The sequence below is a fragment of the Lutra lutra genome, chromosome 5 (assembly GCF_902655055.1).
Source record: "Lutra lutra chromosome 5, mLutLut1.2, whole genome shotgun sequence".
NCBI classification, from domain to species: domain Eukaryota; kingdom Metazoa; phylum Chordata; class Mammalia; order Carnivora; family Mustelidae; genus Lutra; species Lutra lutra.
The window spans coordinates 34,662,949-34,676,147 of NC_062282.1; the positions used below are offsets into that span (position 1 = coordinate 34,662,949).

General features: G+C 41.4%; 1 protein-coding gene across 6 annotated transcripts in view; it reads left to right on the top strand.

Moving 5' to 3' along the window:
• The first annotated feature begins 207 nt into the window (after positions 1 to 207).
• The window catches only part of ZNF131 (zinc finger protein 131), a 31,229-nt gene continuing 18,237 nt past the window's right edge, over positions 208 to 13,199 (top strand). The window contains exons 1-5 of one of the 6 annotated variants that reach the window (XM_047730426.1): positions 209 to 476; positions 715 to 915; positions 1,397 to 1,535; positions 2,607 to 2,708; positions 8,798 to 8,942. In XM_047730426.1, the coding sequence (XP_047586382.1) occupies positions 1,412 to 1,535; positions 2,607 to 2,708; positions 8,798 to 8,942 (371 nt within the window). In that variant the 5' untranslated portion in view covers positions 209 to 476; positions 715 to 915; positions 1,397 to 1,411. Of the gene's footprint in view, positions 477 to 714; positions 916 to 939; positions 1,177 to 1,396; positions 1,536 to 2,606; positions 2,709 to 8,797; positions 8,943 to 13,199 lie in introns of those variants that run through there. The other 5 variants (XM_047730424.1, XM_047730423.1, XM_047730427.1 and 2 more) reach the window with 5 other exon arrangements.

A 13,199-nucleotide genomic window follows, 5' to 3' on the forward strand; every position in this document is an offset into this window, starting at 1 on the left:
CCTCTGGACCCGTTCTCCTCCAAGAGCATTTTTTGTTTTCAGGTGAATGAGTGACTGACCCAGCCAAGCTAGGCTGATCGTAAGTCCCCGGCCTCTTTAAGCGCGGTGGTTGCGAGCGGAGAGCTGGAGTACTACCATCACGCGTAAATAATCCAAGAAGATCCAGGTCCTGAGCCCAGCAAACACGTGCTGCCTGCGGAGCGTGGAGAGGGCGGGCACCCGGGAGGAAGGTCCCAGGCGGCCTGAACGTGCTCGCGCCCGAGGCCGCCGCGGCGCGGCCGTCTGGGTCTCGGAGCGAGCGCACGTGCGCCGGCCAGACCCAGCGGAGGCAGCGTCCGGGCACTCGCGAGGAAATGGAGGGCGAGGCGCTGTTCAGAGCTAGGGAACAGTGTGGGCTGAGTTTCGCCCCGAGAGGGGAGAGCGAGGAAGGAGAAGCTCTGACGGCCGGAGAGGAGAAAGGGAGGATCACGAGCTAGGTAACGCTGGCCAACCTAAAGCTTGGGAGGAAAGGGGGGCGGGGCTGGAGGAGTCGCGGAATAAAAGCGCACCGGGAACGAGTAGCGAGCTTATTCCGAAGTCGGGGTCGGAAGCGCTCACACCCGGGGGCCCGCGGTGGGGAGGTGGAAAGGCGGTGGTTTAGGAACCCCGCCCCGGTTACAGCCGGGCTCAGGGCTGACCCAGCCCACCCCCCCCGACCGGACTTCCTCCTTCTAGCATTAGCGGCCGCGGCCTCACCCTCGGCCAGCGTCGAACCCCCCGGTTGACTCCGCCCGCTACTAGTCGGGCGGGTGGGGGTGGGGCCCGTTTCCTCAGTGGTCGACGCTTGGTCGGCGTCCGCGTCAGCCGGAGCCCAGCGCGTGACGCAGCACGTCGACGTAAGTGACGCGCAGACCCGGGCCGCTCCTCCTTCCCTGAGTGAGTGCCGGCCGGGTCGGGGCGGGGGGAGAAGAGGGAGGGCGGGGGAGGGAGAGGCGACCCGGGAGTCGTTGTGGGCCGCGGGCCGGACCGGGTCCCTGGGCGGCGGGAGCCAGGGCCGGGCAGAAGGGCTTGGCGGGCCGTTAGGGGGCCGCCACGGCTGTCGGGTCCCTTCCTCTGCCGGACTTGCGCGCCCCGGCGCCCGGAGCCTCCGGCGCTCTGCCCACTCCGCTTCAGCTCGCGTCTCCCGACTCCAATTAGGTCAGGCTCGGAGTCCCGCGGCCGCGGCTCCGGCCCCCAACGCGCGGCGGCCACCCGGCTCGCCTTTCTTTCTTCCCTCGCCTTCCTCTCTTCTTGCCTCCCCCTCCCCCCCCTTTCTTTTCATGTAGCTGGGGTTTTGTTTTTTGTTGTTTTAGGCTTTAGGGGTTTTGTGCCTCAGCCTGAGCTCATGGGTGTACATTATCATGCTCCTCTTTTGTAGAGCAACCCGACGGCCATGGAGGCCGAAGAGACGATGGAATGCCTTCAGGAGTTCCCGGAACATCATAAAATGATCCTGGACCGATTGAATGAACAGCGAGAGCAGGATCGGTTTACTGACATCACCCTGATTGTCGACGGTGAGTAGAGTGGTGGGCAGAGCAGCGAATTTGTGGCTTCCGTTCTTATCTCCCCTTCCCCCACCCGCCTTTTATACCCCCCTTGTATGGCCTGTGCCTATTGAGTGTGCGCTGGGACCTGGCAGGGACTTGTCAGTGCCCACTCACTGTAGACCATGTTGCAGAAGGCTAGTTGGCTGGTCATGCTTTCAACATAATCAGCTTCTTTGCCGCCTTTGTATGTTTTCCCACTGCACCCTTGAGTGCAAGATGATGGTGTTGGAGATAGGGAGAATATCTCTAAATTTTTGGTTTATAGCCTTCCGTACATAAGCTGCTTTGAGGAGACTTTCACAGCAATCATCTGGGAAGTGTTGATTCTTTCTAGTTTCCCAGATGGTCTTGGAGGGAGAATGTGAGATTCCTTTGCAGCACTGGTACCCTCTTTGGGAAACCTCAAATCAAATGGGGTCTTTACCAGTATTAGGAGTTGTCCTTATGATGGAGGCAAACGCAGCTTGGGTATCTTTTCTATTTAGTGAAAATAGGCATCTCAAGGCAGGCTATTCTTTATTATAGATCTGCTGTATTGTAGGTCTACCGCTTCCAAATATTAGGCATTATTATGTTTTCCAGAGCAAATACATCCAGCTTTATGCTTATTCTATGGCTTTTTCTTCTCTCTTTCCAAGTGATGTATGTAACATTTTGGGTTGTGTTTATAATTAGGAGTTTTACATGAATAGGATTTACTTTGGACTCTTTTAAGTGGTAAGAAGCTCCGTACCGTACCTCTCTTAGTTTTGTAAACTGGGTTTTATAAAACTGACCTAATAAAGTCTTTGAGGTAAAGATCTGTCTTCGTGTCTAATTAAAATTGAAGTTTGTCGAGATAGCTACTAAGAACATTCTGACTTTAGTTCAGTAATTGATATAGTATTGTGATTATATTATGGAGAAAGGTCTGCTTTATATAATTTCCTACTTTGTTTTTTGGTTTTACTTTTGATTTTTGAATATATGTGATTCTCTTTTTTTTTTTCTTTTTCTTTTCTTTTTTTTTTTTTTTTTTTTTTTTTCTTTTTAATCTAGGACACCATTTTAAGGCCCACAAGGCTGTTTTGGCTGCTTGCAGTAAGTTCTTCTACAAATTCTTTCAGGAGTTTACTCAGGAACCTTTGGTGGAGATAGAAGGTAAATGCTTATTTTAAATATAATACTTAGCAAACATTATAATTGTTGAAGAAGTGTTAGTTAATTTAGCAGGATACCATGGGAAATAGGCATCAATGGTTTCTATTAGGTGACTGGATAAATTGTTCTTTTGACACTTGAGAATTCTTAGTTTTAGTAAAGTTCTTGGTAAAATGATCTGTCAGGAAAACTCTTACATTAGATGGTAGATGTTGGTCTCTTAAAGGAGTCTTTTCCACTTTAAAACCAGTGGTCACTCTCTTTGGAAAATTTGTATTAAAAGTGAATCCCATCTTTGTTCAGTGGGCCAAAGTTTCAGACTGGTTGGGATGCTGCAGGTTACAGTAGAAGGTTCTTTATTAGCAAAGGTACATATGACACGCACAGAATGAAATGGGCTGCCATAATACGGAAAAGGCTAGGAAAGATGAAGTCGCATTCAGAAGCTCTAGTGGTTAGAGTCAGGGATGGAAGGAATCATTCAGTAGATACGGCCTTAAAGTAGAAAATGATTTTGACTTTTTTATAATAATAGCTTCCCTAAGTGCCAGCTATAGTGCTTTGCGTTTGTGTGCCTTTTCTGAGATTTGCCGCAATCCTTTGAAATAAGTGGTATTATTTCCAATTTACACATCAGGGAACAGGCTATAAATTGTTAGTTGCTCAGCATTGTCCAGCTAGCAAGGGATTCACTTGACGCTATTAATTACTATGCTTTTGGCTTATACTGCTACATTAGCTATCCCTCCCTGTTGTTCAAAACTGTAGGAATTAAATAAGCTTGCCTACATAAATACAGAATTTTAGTTCTTTCAGTGTTCTTGGATTTTTATCTTTTTGACGGTGTATATATTCTTTGTTATGAATGAGTTGCCTAGAAACGCTATTCCCTTGGGGAAATTTGGTGCCCTGGGGAGTAAAGAAAATGAAAAAGTTAAGCACGTTCCTCTTTTGGGTACATTTCAGTTTATCTAACATTCTGGCTGATACATCCATAGATAATCTTTTCATTATCTGTGATGGACAGAGCCACAGGCATAATGGAAATCCACAAAGCTTACTAAAGTGAGAATCTAGCTGCCTGTACACTATTGGTTTCTATTACAGGGCAAGATTTCATCCATTCATTTACCTGAGGTACTATGTGATGCCATGCAAGTTATTTTACTTCAGTTGCATATTTTCCTCCTCATCTGCAGAGGCCTTATTACTTTATAGGCTTATAATGATTAATTGAAATAACATATGCAGAGTGCTGAGCGTAGTGTTTGATGCATTGTCAAAGCTTTATAAATTGGGTCTGTTTGTCAAAGTGAATACCTGTTAGGTGTTGTGCACTGTAGTAGAATCAGGAAGTGAAGAACTGATGAATAAGATAGCCCTTAAAGAATTTGCAGATTTAATCACAGGTGACCAATAGGTATAGAAAGGAATACCAAAAGTGTTGCAGACACTTTTATTGTGGAGTGATGTAGCTGAGGAGAGAGAATGAATAATCTGGTCTACCTTAGAGAGAGGAACAATTTTAAAAAGGAGTTGATTTAATTTTTTTTTTTTTAAGATTTTTTATTTATTTATTTGACAGAAAGGGAGAACACAAATAGGGAGAGTGGCAGAGGGAGAAGCAGGAGATTCCATGGAGCAGGGAACCCGATGTAGGGCTTGATCCCATGACTTGGGATCATGACCAGAGCCTAAGGCAGACGCCCAACTGACTGAGCCATCCAGGTCCCCCTGACTTCTGCTTTTTAGGCAGAATCTTAAACAGTCAAAAAATCAGTGGCCCTTGGTGGGGAGGGAGAGGGTGGTGGGATTATGGACATTGGGGAGGGTATGTGCTATGGTGAGTGCTATGAAGTGTGTAAACCTGGCGATTCACAGACCTGTACCCCTGGGGCTAATAATACGTTACATGTTTATTAAAAAAATAAATTAAAAAAAAAATTAAACAACAACAACAAGTGGCCCAGGCTAGAATATGCATTGCTTTTGGAGCAAAGAGTATATCTGGAGAAATAGGATCTTCTCTTCTAGAGACTGATCACCTTGAGATTGTTTCTTGTGCCTTTTAGCGCCTCTGACCTACTATCTTCATTATAGTATCTCACTTAGAAGCTTTATGGACAAATGAGAAAACAATGTAAGAACATTTTTGTTTTTGTTACTTGGCAGATTCAGATTTAAAAAAATCATTTTGGCTCAGTTTTTTTTTAAGCCATTAACTTTGGAATCACTGTACAACCTGTCTAGGTCACCTGGCTATAGAAAAAGCCTGGGCATGTAATTTGAAAACCCAAGTTTCCTTTACTGTTGTCATTTGTATAAGCTTGGACATGTTGGCTAAAATATATATATATTTTAATATATAGGATACATCAAGTAATTTTGCATTATGTCATGACATTTTGAATTTTATGATACTCTGCTGTTAAAATCCTCTGAAGAATACATTTTATTTTGTTTTGATTTGGGTTTGCTTTGTTTCTAGCAGGCAGTCAACCTGCTTTAGGTTCAGACTGCCTTATGTAGACTGTGGATGTAATTCCAATTTTGTTTTCAAAACTTTTCTTGTGTTCAGGCCCCAGGTGTGCTCAGCATCTGGGTGGTAGTCAGCATCATAGTGCAGTACTCAGACCCTTTGCTGTGCTGCCTCAGCTCAGTTCTACACGAGTAGCTCGGTGGCTAGAGCAGAACTTATTCACAGAGGACCTTTCTCTAGTTCCTTCTTCTGACTTCTGCACTTTACCTCCAAGGAGTAATTTTTCCTGCTTGTCTGGCTAGAAAACTGGGGTTTTAGCTTCCGTGTGCTGTCATATGCTTCCCACAGTGGGATCTGTTTCCTAAGACAAAGCAGTGAGAGAAAAAAATTAAGATTTCTCTCCATGCTCTTCAGATCATAGTATGTTTCCTAGCTCTGTCAGAAAGAAAAACTTTCTCTAAGGATTAGTACCTGCTTGGTGGCCACCGGCCACCAGCCACCAGTGTGCAGCATCAGAACTGGAACTTGCTTTGAGGCAGGGCTGAGAGGAATAAAAACCAAGTATTTCCGGACCTGCTTATACTCTCCATTCCCTTTTCTGGTTCTCTAGCCAGAAAGAGTTTCTTCTGCAGCTTTTTTGTCTGTTGCTGCTACCTAGGAGTGGGATTTGGGCTGCCTTCAAGTCAAGTTGGGATATGTGGGAGGAAAAATAAAATCCCAGGAAACTCACTGCTGTTCTTTGAGTTTTGATTTCTCTCCCCACTCTGCTTGTTTCTGTTTGTCTTTCAGAATCCTTATCAAATGTATCCAGAATACATTTGCTTTATGTATTCTTCCCAGGACTTATGATTGTAAGCAGTGGACAAGATGGAGTGTGGGGAATGGATGAGTGTGTTTTCTTCCTCTTAGCTAGAATTGGAACCCCCATCTCTGAAATATGAATAATGACCTCACTCTATAGATCTAGAATGCTACCCTTTTTTGCTTCTTCCTAAGTGAAAAAAGGAAGATTCAGGTTAAGGTGTTCATATTAACAGTTTCTTTAGATACTCAGAAAAATTGTGTTCTCATGCACACTTCTGTTATAAAAGGAGCAAGGCATTAATTAGTAAGTGGGCTGGGATTTGAAAGTTACCAGACTTGTCCTGATGGGGAATAGTGTCTTCATAATTGCATCTGTCACCATGTCACTTACCTGGGCAGGTGTTACCAGTTTAGTTCATGTTAGCTGATCAGATCAGTGATTTATTCCTAGAACTGATGCTGGACTGGCAACTTAAGCACCTAAAGATGCTTATTTAAAAAAAAAAAATTGCGTGTCCCACTTTTGATTCTGGAGATCAGAGACCCATCCTTTTATTAAGTCTACAATGATTCTGATTAACCAAAATTGGGAATTAAGTCTACAGTTCCTTATTCAAATCCTTGGAGGCCAGATGTTTCTTGAAATTACAAATTTTCTAAAGATAATGCAGTCTGTGTAATGTGATACTCCCAGTGGGGTCTAGGGTGACATCCTATAACCAAATAGTATTTTGGAAGAGTAGCATATTAATATTTACTCTAAGTGGGATAAAGACTATAAATAGCCCCATGTCAGTTCAAATCAAAATTTCCTTCCAAATTTATGGGAAAACTTCGGTCTTAAGAGATTTGGGGGACTTTGGAATTACGAGTAAGAGATTATAAGCCTGGGGCGCCTGGGTGGCTCTAGGTTGAAGCCTCTGCCTTCAGCTCAGGTCATGATCCCAGGGTCCTGGGATCAAGCCCCACGTCGGGCTCTCTGCTTCCCTTCCTCTCTCCCTGCCTGCCTCTCTGCCTACTTGTGATCTCTGTCAAATAAATAAAATCTTTAAAAAAAAAGAGAGAGATTATGAGCCTGCAGTGAATGAAGTCATAGGTATTCAAACTCTTCTAAGCCTGAAGGTTTCCTGCTGTCATCTTATGTAAAAATCTTTTTTTTTTTTTTTTTTTTTAATGTATACATCTTTATTTTGAACTTAGAAGTCGGGCCATCTGGGGTTGATTCTAGTTTTCATCACTCCAGTAACTTGCCAAAGTCACAATTATTAATTTCTGTGCCTCAGTTTTTCTATCTGTAAAATGGAGGTTACAATAAAGTTCTCTATAGGATTGTTGTGAGTATTGAGTTAGTAATTGTGAGGTGTTTGGAGTTGTGCTTGGTATTTGTAGTGTTGTGTGTGTGTGTTTGATTAAAAATCAAAATCTCATTCTACTTCAAGAAAAATTTACACATTTTTAGAACAGACTTTTGCACTTTTAAATATTTGGTTAAAACTCCTTAAAAAAATTTAGTTACTCCTATAATAAAGAATAACATGGTCAAAAGAATAACCAGGAAAAAAAGATTTAGGAGATTCAAAAGTAACCTTCAAAGAATCCAGTTATTTTAGTTTGCTTATTCAGGTATATAAAGTACATAGGAAGAACGTAAAAGTATTTTTATATTTGTAGTTGTGTATATTGTATGCAGTTTGGACATGGGCATTTTTTAGTGTGAAAATTCTGTATTAAAAGTAGTTTTCTTTTGGAACACCTGTCTGGCTCAGATGGTGCAGCATGTGACTCGATATCAGGGTTGTAGGTTCAAACCCCAAGTTGGGTGTAGAGATTATTTAAAAGTCTTTTAAAAATAAACTAGTTTTCTCTTTGTTTCAGTAGATTTTTGTAGCCCTGCATTAGCAGATTGAAATAATAATATATAGCATTGAAGAGCACAAAGAAATAGAGTATCTTTTGGGCCAACATTTAAACCTAAAACGTGTAAAGAAAAGTTGGAATTATGGAAGCTTAATTTTAAAAGTGACTTTAGCTCTTCTTCATTCCTACTTTGTGTGTCTGCATTTTAGGGAGCATTGTGTTAGATACTGTGAGGTGAGTGTACAGAGACAAAAATCATTTCCCTCTCACTTAGAGTCAAGCGATGCCCATGAGTTGCAATTGTCCGAATAAGTACAGAGTTCACCTGGAGGTTGGGGGGAAGGGTAGACCATTAAAGTTTCATTTAGTATGTGGCATTAGAATTGAGCCTTCAAGGGTGGTAGGATTTGTACAAAGATAAAGTGATTAAGCATTCAGAAAGGAGGGTACGTGTTAATAAAGACAAGTTTTAGAAGTGAAGGATTTGAAGATCAGTATATAGTATAGGATTTATAGAGTTTAAAATTTGGAAGGAAAGATAGTGGTAAATAGAGAAATAATGTGAAGTACCTTGAAATAAAGGCAGAGAGGTATGGAACTTTATTTGCTGAACTGTGGAAAGCCCTTGAAGATTCAGAGCTAAGTTGATGGAGAGATCCTTGCAGTAAAGTACCATGTCTGTCCTGTAATAGCCCATTCATGTATTTGAGTAGGTAGGTAGGTCATAAGGGCCTTAGAAATCTTTGGGAAAGATCTTAAAGCACTTTGGTAGTTATTGCTGGAACTTGGTACAGTCTTACTGTACCATTAATGAAAATTCCACCAGGAGATAATTTTCCAAAATTTAGATACTAATCAGGTTTTGAACACTGTGCTTTTTTTTCTTCGCTAATGTTAGAACATTTGAATCAATGTGAGTACATGCTAATGGACATCTCTTTTTCTACAGGTGTTAGTAAAATGGCCTTCCGTCATTTAATTGAGTTCACATATACAGCAAAATTAATGATACAAGGAGAAGAAGAAGCCAATGATGTATGGAAAGCAGCAGAGTTCCTACAAATGCTAGAAGCTATCAAAGCCCTTGAAGTCAGGTAATTACTTTCTTAGTGACACAGTTATACTCAGTCGTGTACACCTTGTTAGTCAAGATTTTATTATATGCCATAAACAACTGACGTTTTAAAATTAAGACTATTTAAGGATCTGTAAAATTCTGGATACTGATTGCTCTTTCTCTCACACTTGATTTCTCGTCCTTATGTAAAAACTGCTAAGGTTAACTAAAGTAGCATGTTTTGTGTCTAGTGAGGAGGACTAGGCAGCATTTAAGGAGTTATCTGGGTCCCTGTAAACTGTTCCATTGGATTTGAGTTATTAATTGCATGAAGCCTTACTCTAAAAAAGGTTTGGCTTACCAATATTAACCTAATACTGTTTAAAAATAAGTGAGGAGGGGCGCCTGGGTGGCTCAGTGGGTTAAGCCTCTGCCTTCGGCTCAGGTCATGATCTCAGGGTCCTAGGATCGAGCCCTGCATCGGGCTCTCTGCTCAGCAGGGAGCCTGCTTCCTCCTCTCTCTCTGCCTGCCTCTCTGCCTACTTGTGATCTCTGTCTGTCCAAAAAAAAAAAAAATCTAAAAAAAAAAGTGAGGAAATGGATGAAGATTAATAGACGAGATGGGGCGATAATCAGTGAAGTTAGAAATATTGGTAGCCAGTACACCTGCCGTTTAAGTCTATATTTGCTAGATGGGCTAAATCTCGCTCTGAACTCTAAAGCACCTAGTGCAAAGAGAAAGGAAAGAAAAATCCTAAGTTACATTACGCATGGTTATGAGAGCAAACCAGTTGCTTAGAAGCAATTCCTGGTATTAAGACAAAATTTTTCATAGAGATTATATATTAAGTGATACATTAAATGATATAACGAATAAAGACTTCCAATATCTTACATAATGAATATTGGCACCGTAATTTAGTGACTAAGAACAAGAGTTCTCGAGTCTGGTAACCTGGGTGGTATCCTAGCTCTACCACCGTGTGACCTTTATGAAGTTACTCGACCTGTCAGCAACTTCACTTCCTCATCTGTCAAATGGGGATAATGGTCCTTTCTACCATAGGATTATTTGTGAGGGTTAAATGAATTAATGCATCTAAAGTACTTAGCATGGTATCTGGCATATAGTATTCCAAATTGAACTGGTCTTAAAATTTTATATCTCCTGGCTCTGTTTCTTATGACCTTAGTATAGTCATTGGCATAACACTAAAGTGCAGTTTGGTGAACTCACTTAGAAACGGGGCAACATGTGGGACGCCTGGGTGGCTCAGTTGGTTAAGCAGCTGCCTTCGGCTCAGGTCATGATCCCAGCGTCCTGGGATCGAGTCCCACATCGGGCTCCTTGCTTGGCGGGGAGCCTGCTTCTCCCTCTGCCTCTGCCTGCCATTCTGTCCGCCTGTGCTCGCTCTCTCTCCCTCTCTCTCTCTGACAAATAAATAAAATCTTTAAAAAAAAAAAAAAAAAAAAGAAACAGGGCAACATGATTTAGTCCAACTCACTGGTGTGGTTCCGTCAAAAGATGTAATTTAGAATAATTCTAAGAAATAATTGAACTGTAATCATCCATAAGTACCATTTTTCCATTTTAATTAGTTTGATGACAGAATTCAAGATTAATCCAAGAACTTGGTGTGTATGTATTCTCTGATGCCTAGTGCCTGGCACATAGTAGGTGTGTGGTACACATTTGTGAATGGATGGATGGGTGCATGCTGATTAAAACCGGATCAGCACTCTCCTGTAGGGATAGCTGAGACATGTGCAACAAAATTGAGGTGTGTTGAGGATATATATCTGATGATGCCATACTTTTTCAAAATGCAAGTAAAGGGAATACAGTATGGATGGGGCAACATCAGATTTGTGGTTAAATTCTGGATGAGAACCTTTTGGAAAAATGTTCTATCTGTGTGGTCCCTTTGCTCAAAGTAGTGAGTAGTATCTCACTGTGGGGAAAGTCCTTGACAGCAGAACAGTGGAACATATTCTGACAATACCCTAGGTTGGATTTGGGAGGGTTAGGAATTGAATTCATGTGTATAGTCATTGGGAGATGAAGGTAAGAACAACTGGGCTCAGCTGTTTTCCCAGGCCTGCCTATTTAGAACCTTTCAAAAGATTATCATAAGAGTGGGATCCTTACAGTAATTAAAACCATAAGTGAATGCTTTCAATATAAATACAGTTACATGTTGAATTGTTTCTTGAACCAGTTCGGCATGCAGTATACTCTGAAGAGTTCTTTACAAACAGGAAGACAGCAGCTTTATGTATTGGCAGTTTATAATAATGCAATTTAGAAATAAAAATTAATTTAGTTGTGGTTAAATTGACTGATTAAGGCAACTCTGTATTGAGATTATTATATAATGTTTTGCAGATTCAAAAGGTGAATTAGGTGCTCTGCTCACATTCGCAGTATGCAAGTATTTTTGGAATATAGTGTCATCTTTTTGAATGACACTGAGGAAAGTATGAGGACCTTATTTTGCTTTGCTGGAGTTGCATTATTGTTTGTTTGAAACTGTGTAGGACAGAGTTCTTGATAATTTGTTTGGAAGCAGCAGTTGCCTTATAGATTTTTCCTCTCCAGCCTGTTGGTGCAATTTACATGTAAAACAGTTCACCAGATTAATACCGCGTTTGAATTTTGGCAGTTGTATACAGTGGTGTAATCCCTACCATAATCAAGACATGGGAACATTTCCATCATCCCAGGTTTTCTCATGACTGTTTAGTCAGCCCTCATCCCCAGCCTCAGTTATCCACTGATTTGATCTTTATCACTGTAGTTGTATTTTATTTAGAATATCATATAAATGGAGTGTAGTTTTTGTGTTGGACTTTTTTCACTTAGCGTTATGTTTTAGAGGTTTGTCAGTGTTGTGGATATTAGTATTTTGTTCTCTTTTATTACCAAGTGGTATTCAATTGTATGGCTGTACCACCTGTTGATGGTGTTTCCACCTATTACAAATAAAGTGGCTATTCTTTCATTTCTCAGTAAGTATCTAGGAGTGGAATAGCTGGGTTGTATAGTAGGTATATTTAATTTTTTTTAAGCAACTGCTAAACTGTTTTCCAAATTGTTGTGCCATTTTACATTCCAACTCGCAGTATTTGAGAGTTCCCGTTGCTCCACAGCCTTGCTAATTCTTGGTATAATCAGGCCTTTTCATTTTACTGTGCTAATAGGTATATAGTGGTTTTAGTTTGCATTTCCCTTACAACTAATGATGAGAATTATTTCATGTGCCTTTTTGCCATATGTTTATCTTCTTTGGCAAGGTGTCTGTTCAGATCTTTTGCCCATTTTTAAATTGGGTTATTGTCAAGAACTGTGAAGGGTCTGAGATTTTATCCTATTCACAAGCTATAAATTGGCCTGCCAGTTTTTTTGGATGCTGGCAGAAGACATGAGACTCCTGAGCCAGAGAGAAGGGCCTTCATTTCTCTTACAGCATAAGGAGCAGCATGAAATCCATGCTTATACCAGCTTTTCTTGCCCTTCTCAGCGCCCTCCCCTAATCCCTTAGGGGTAACAGCAGTCGCCTAGGTGTGTGCCGTTTGTATTCATAGTGGTTTACATCACATTTGAGGAGCACCTGGCTTTAGGAAACAGAAGTTTTTTTATAATGAGGTGCAAGCAAACCTGCCTAGAGGGACCATTATCTTCATTATACTGGGCAATAATTGAAACTGCCCTCCACTTGAGAAGATGAGCATTCTCTTCTAAGGCTATTTGCTGTGAATACAACCTTGAAAAGATCCAGAACAAAAGGTATCTTTGTTTACAAGACTTGCAGAAACAGGAGGGATCCATGGAGAGTTATCTTCCAACAATATACTTGTTTCTACATTATTTTAGCTTCTGGTAAATTTTTCCAGGAGTGTACTACTCTGTGACCCCCTGATTAATCTGGTCAATAGGGACTGGTCCTAATCCATTCAGTTGTTTTTTTTTTTTTCCACACTGGATTTAATTAAGGCAGCTATCAACAGAACTTGAAGCAACAGGATGTGGTCACCCTGCAGCGCTGAGCTTAACCATCCACTCACTCCCCTGAGGTCCTGGACTCAACCATCTTAGAAAGCCAGGTAGCTTTTATCTTTAGTCTTTGTGTTGACTTTTCCACTTAGCGGTAAGCATTAATCCAAGTATAGCAAGATCTTTTCGCACTTGCACAGTCTCTGCATTGGCCCACTGGGAGGAAGTCTAGGGCGTCTATCATCCATAATAACCCTAACCAGTGATTTGAGGCTTACATGAATGACTTCCAGGGCCCAA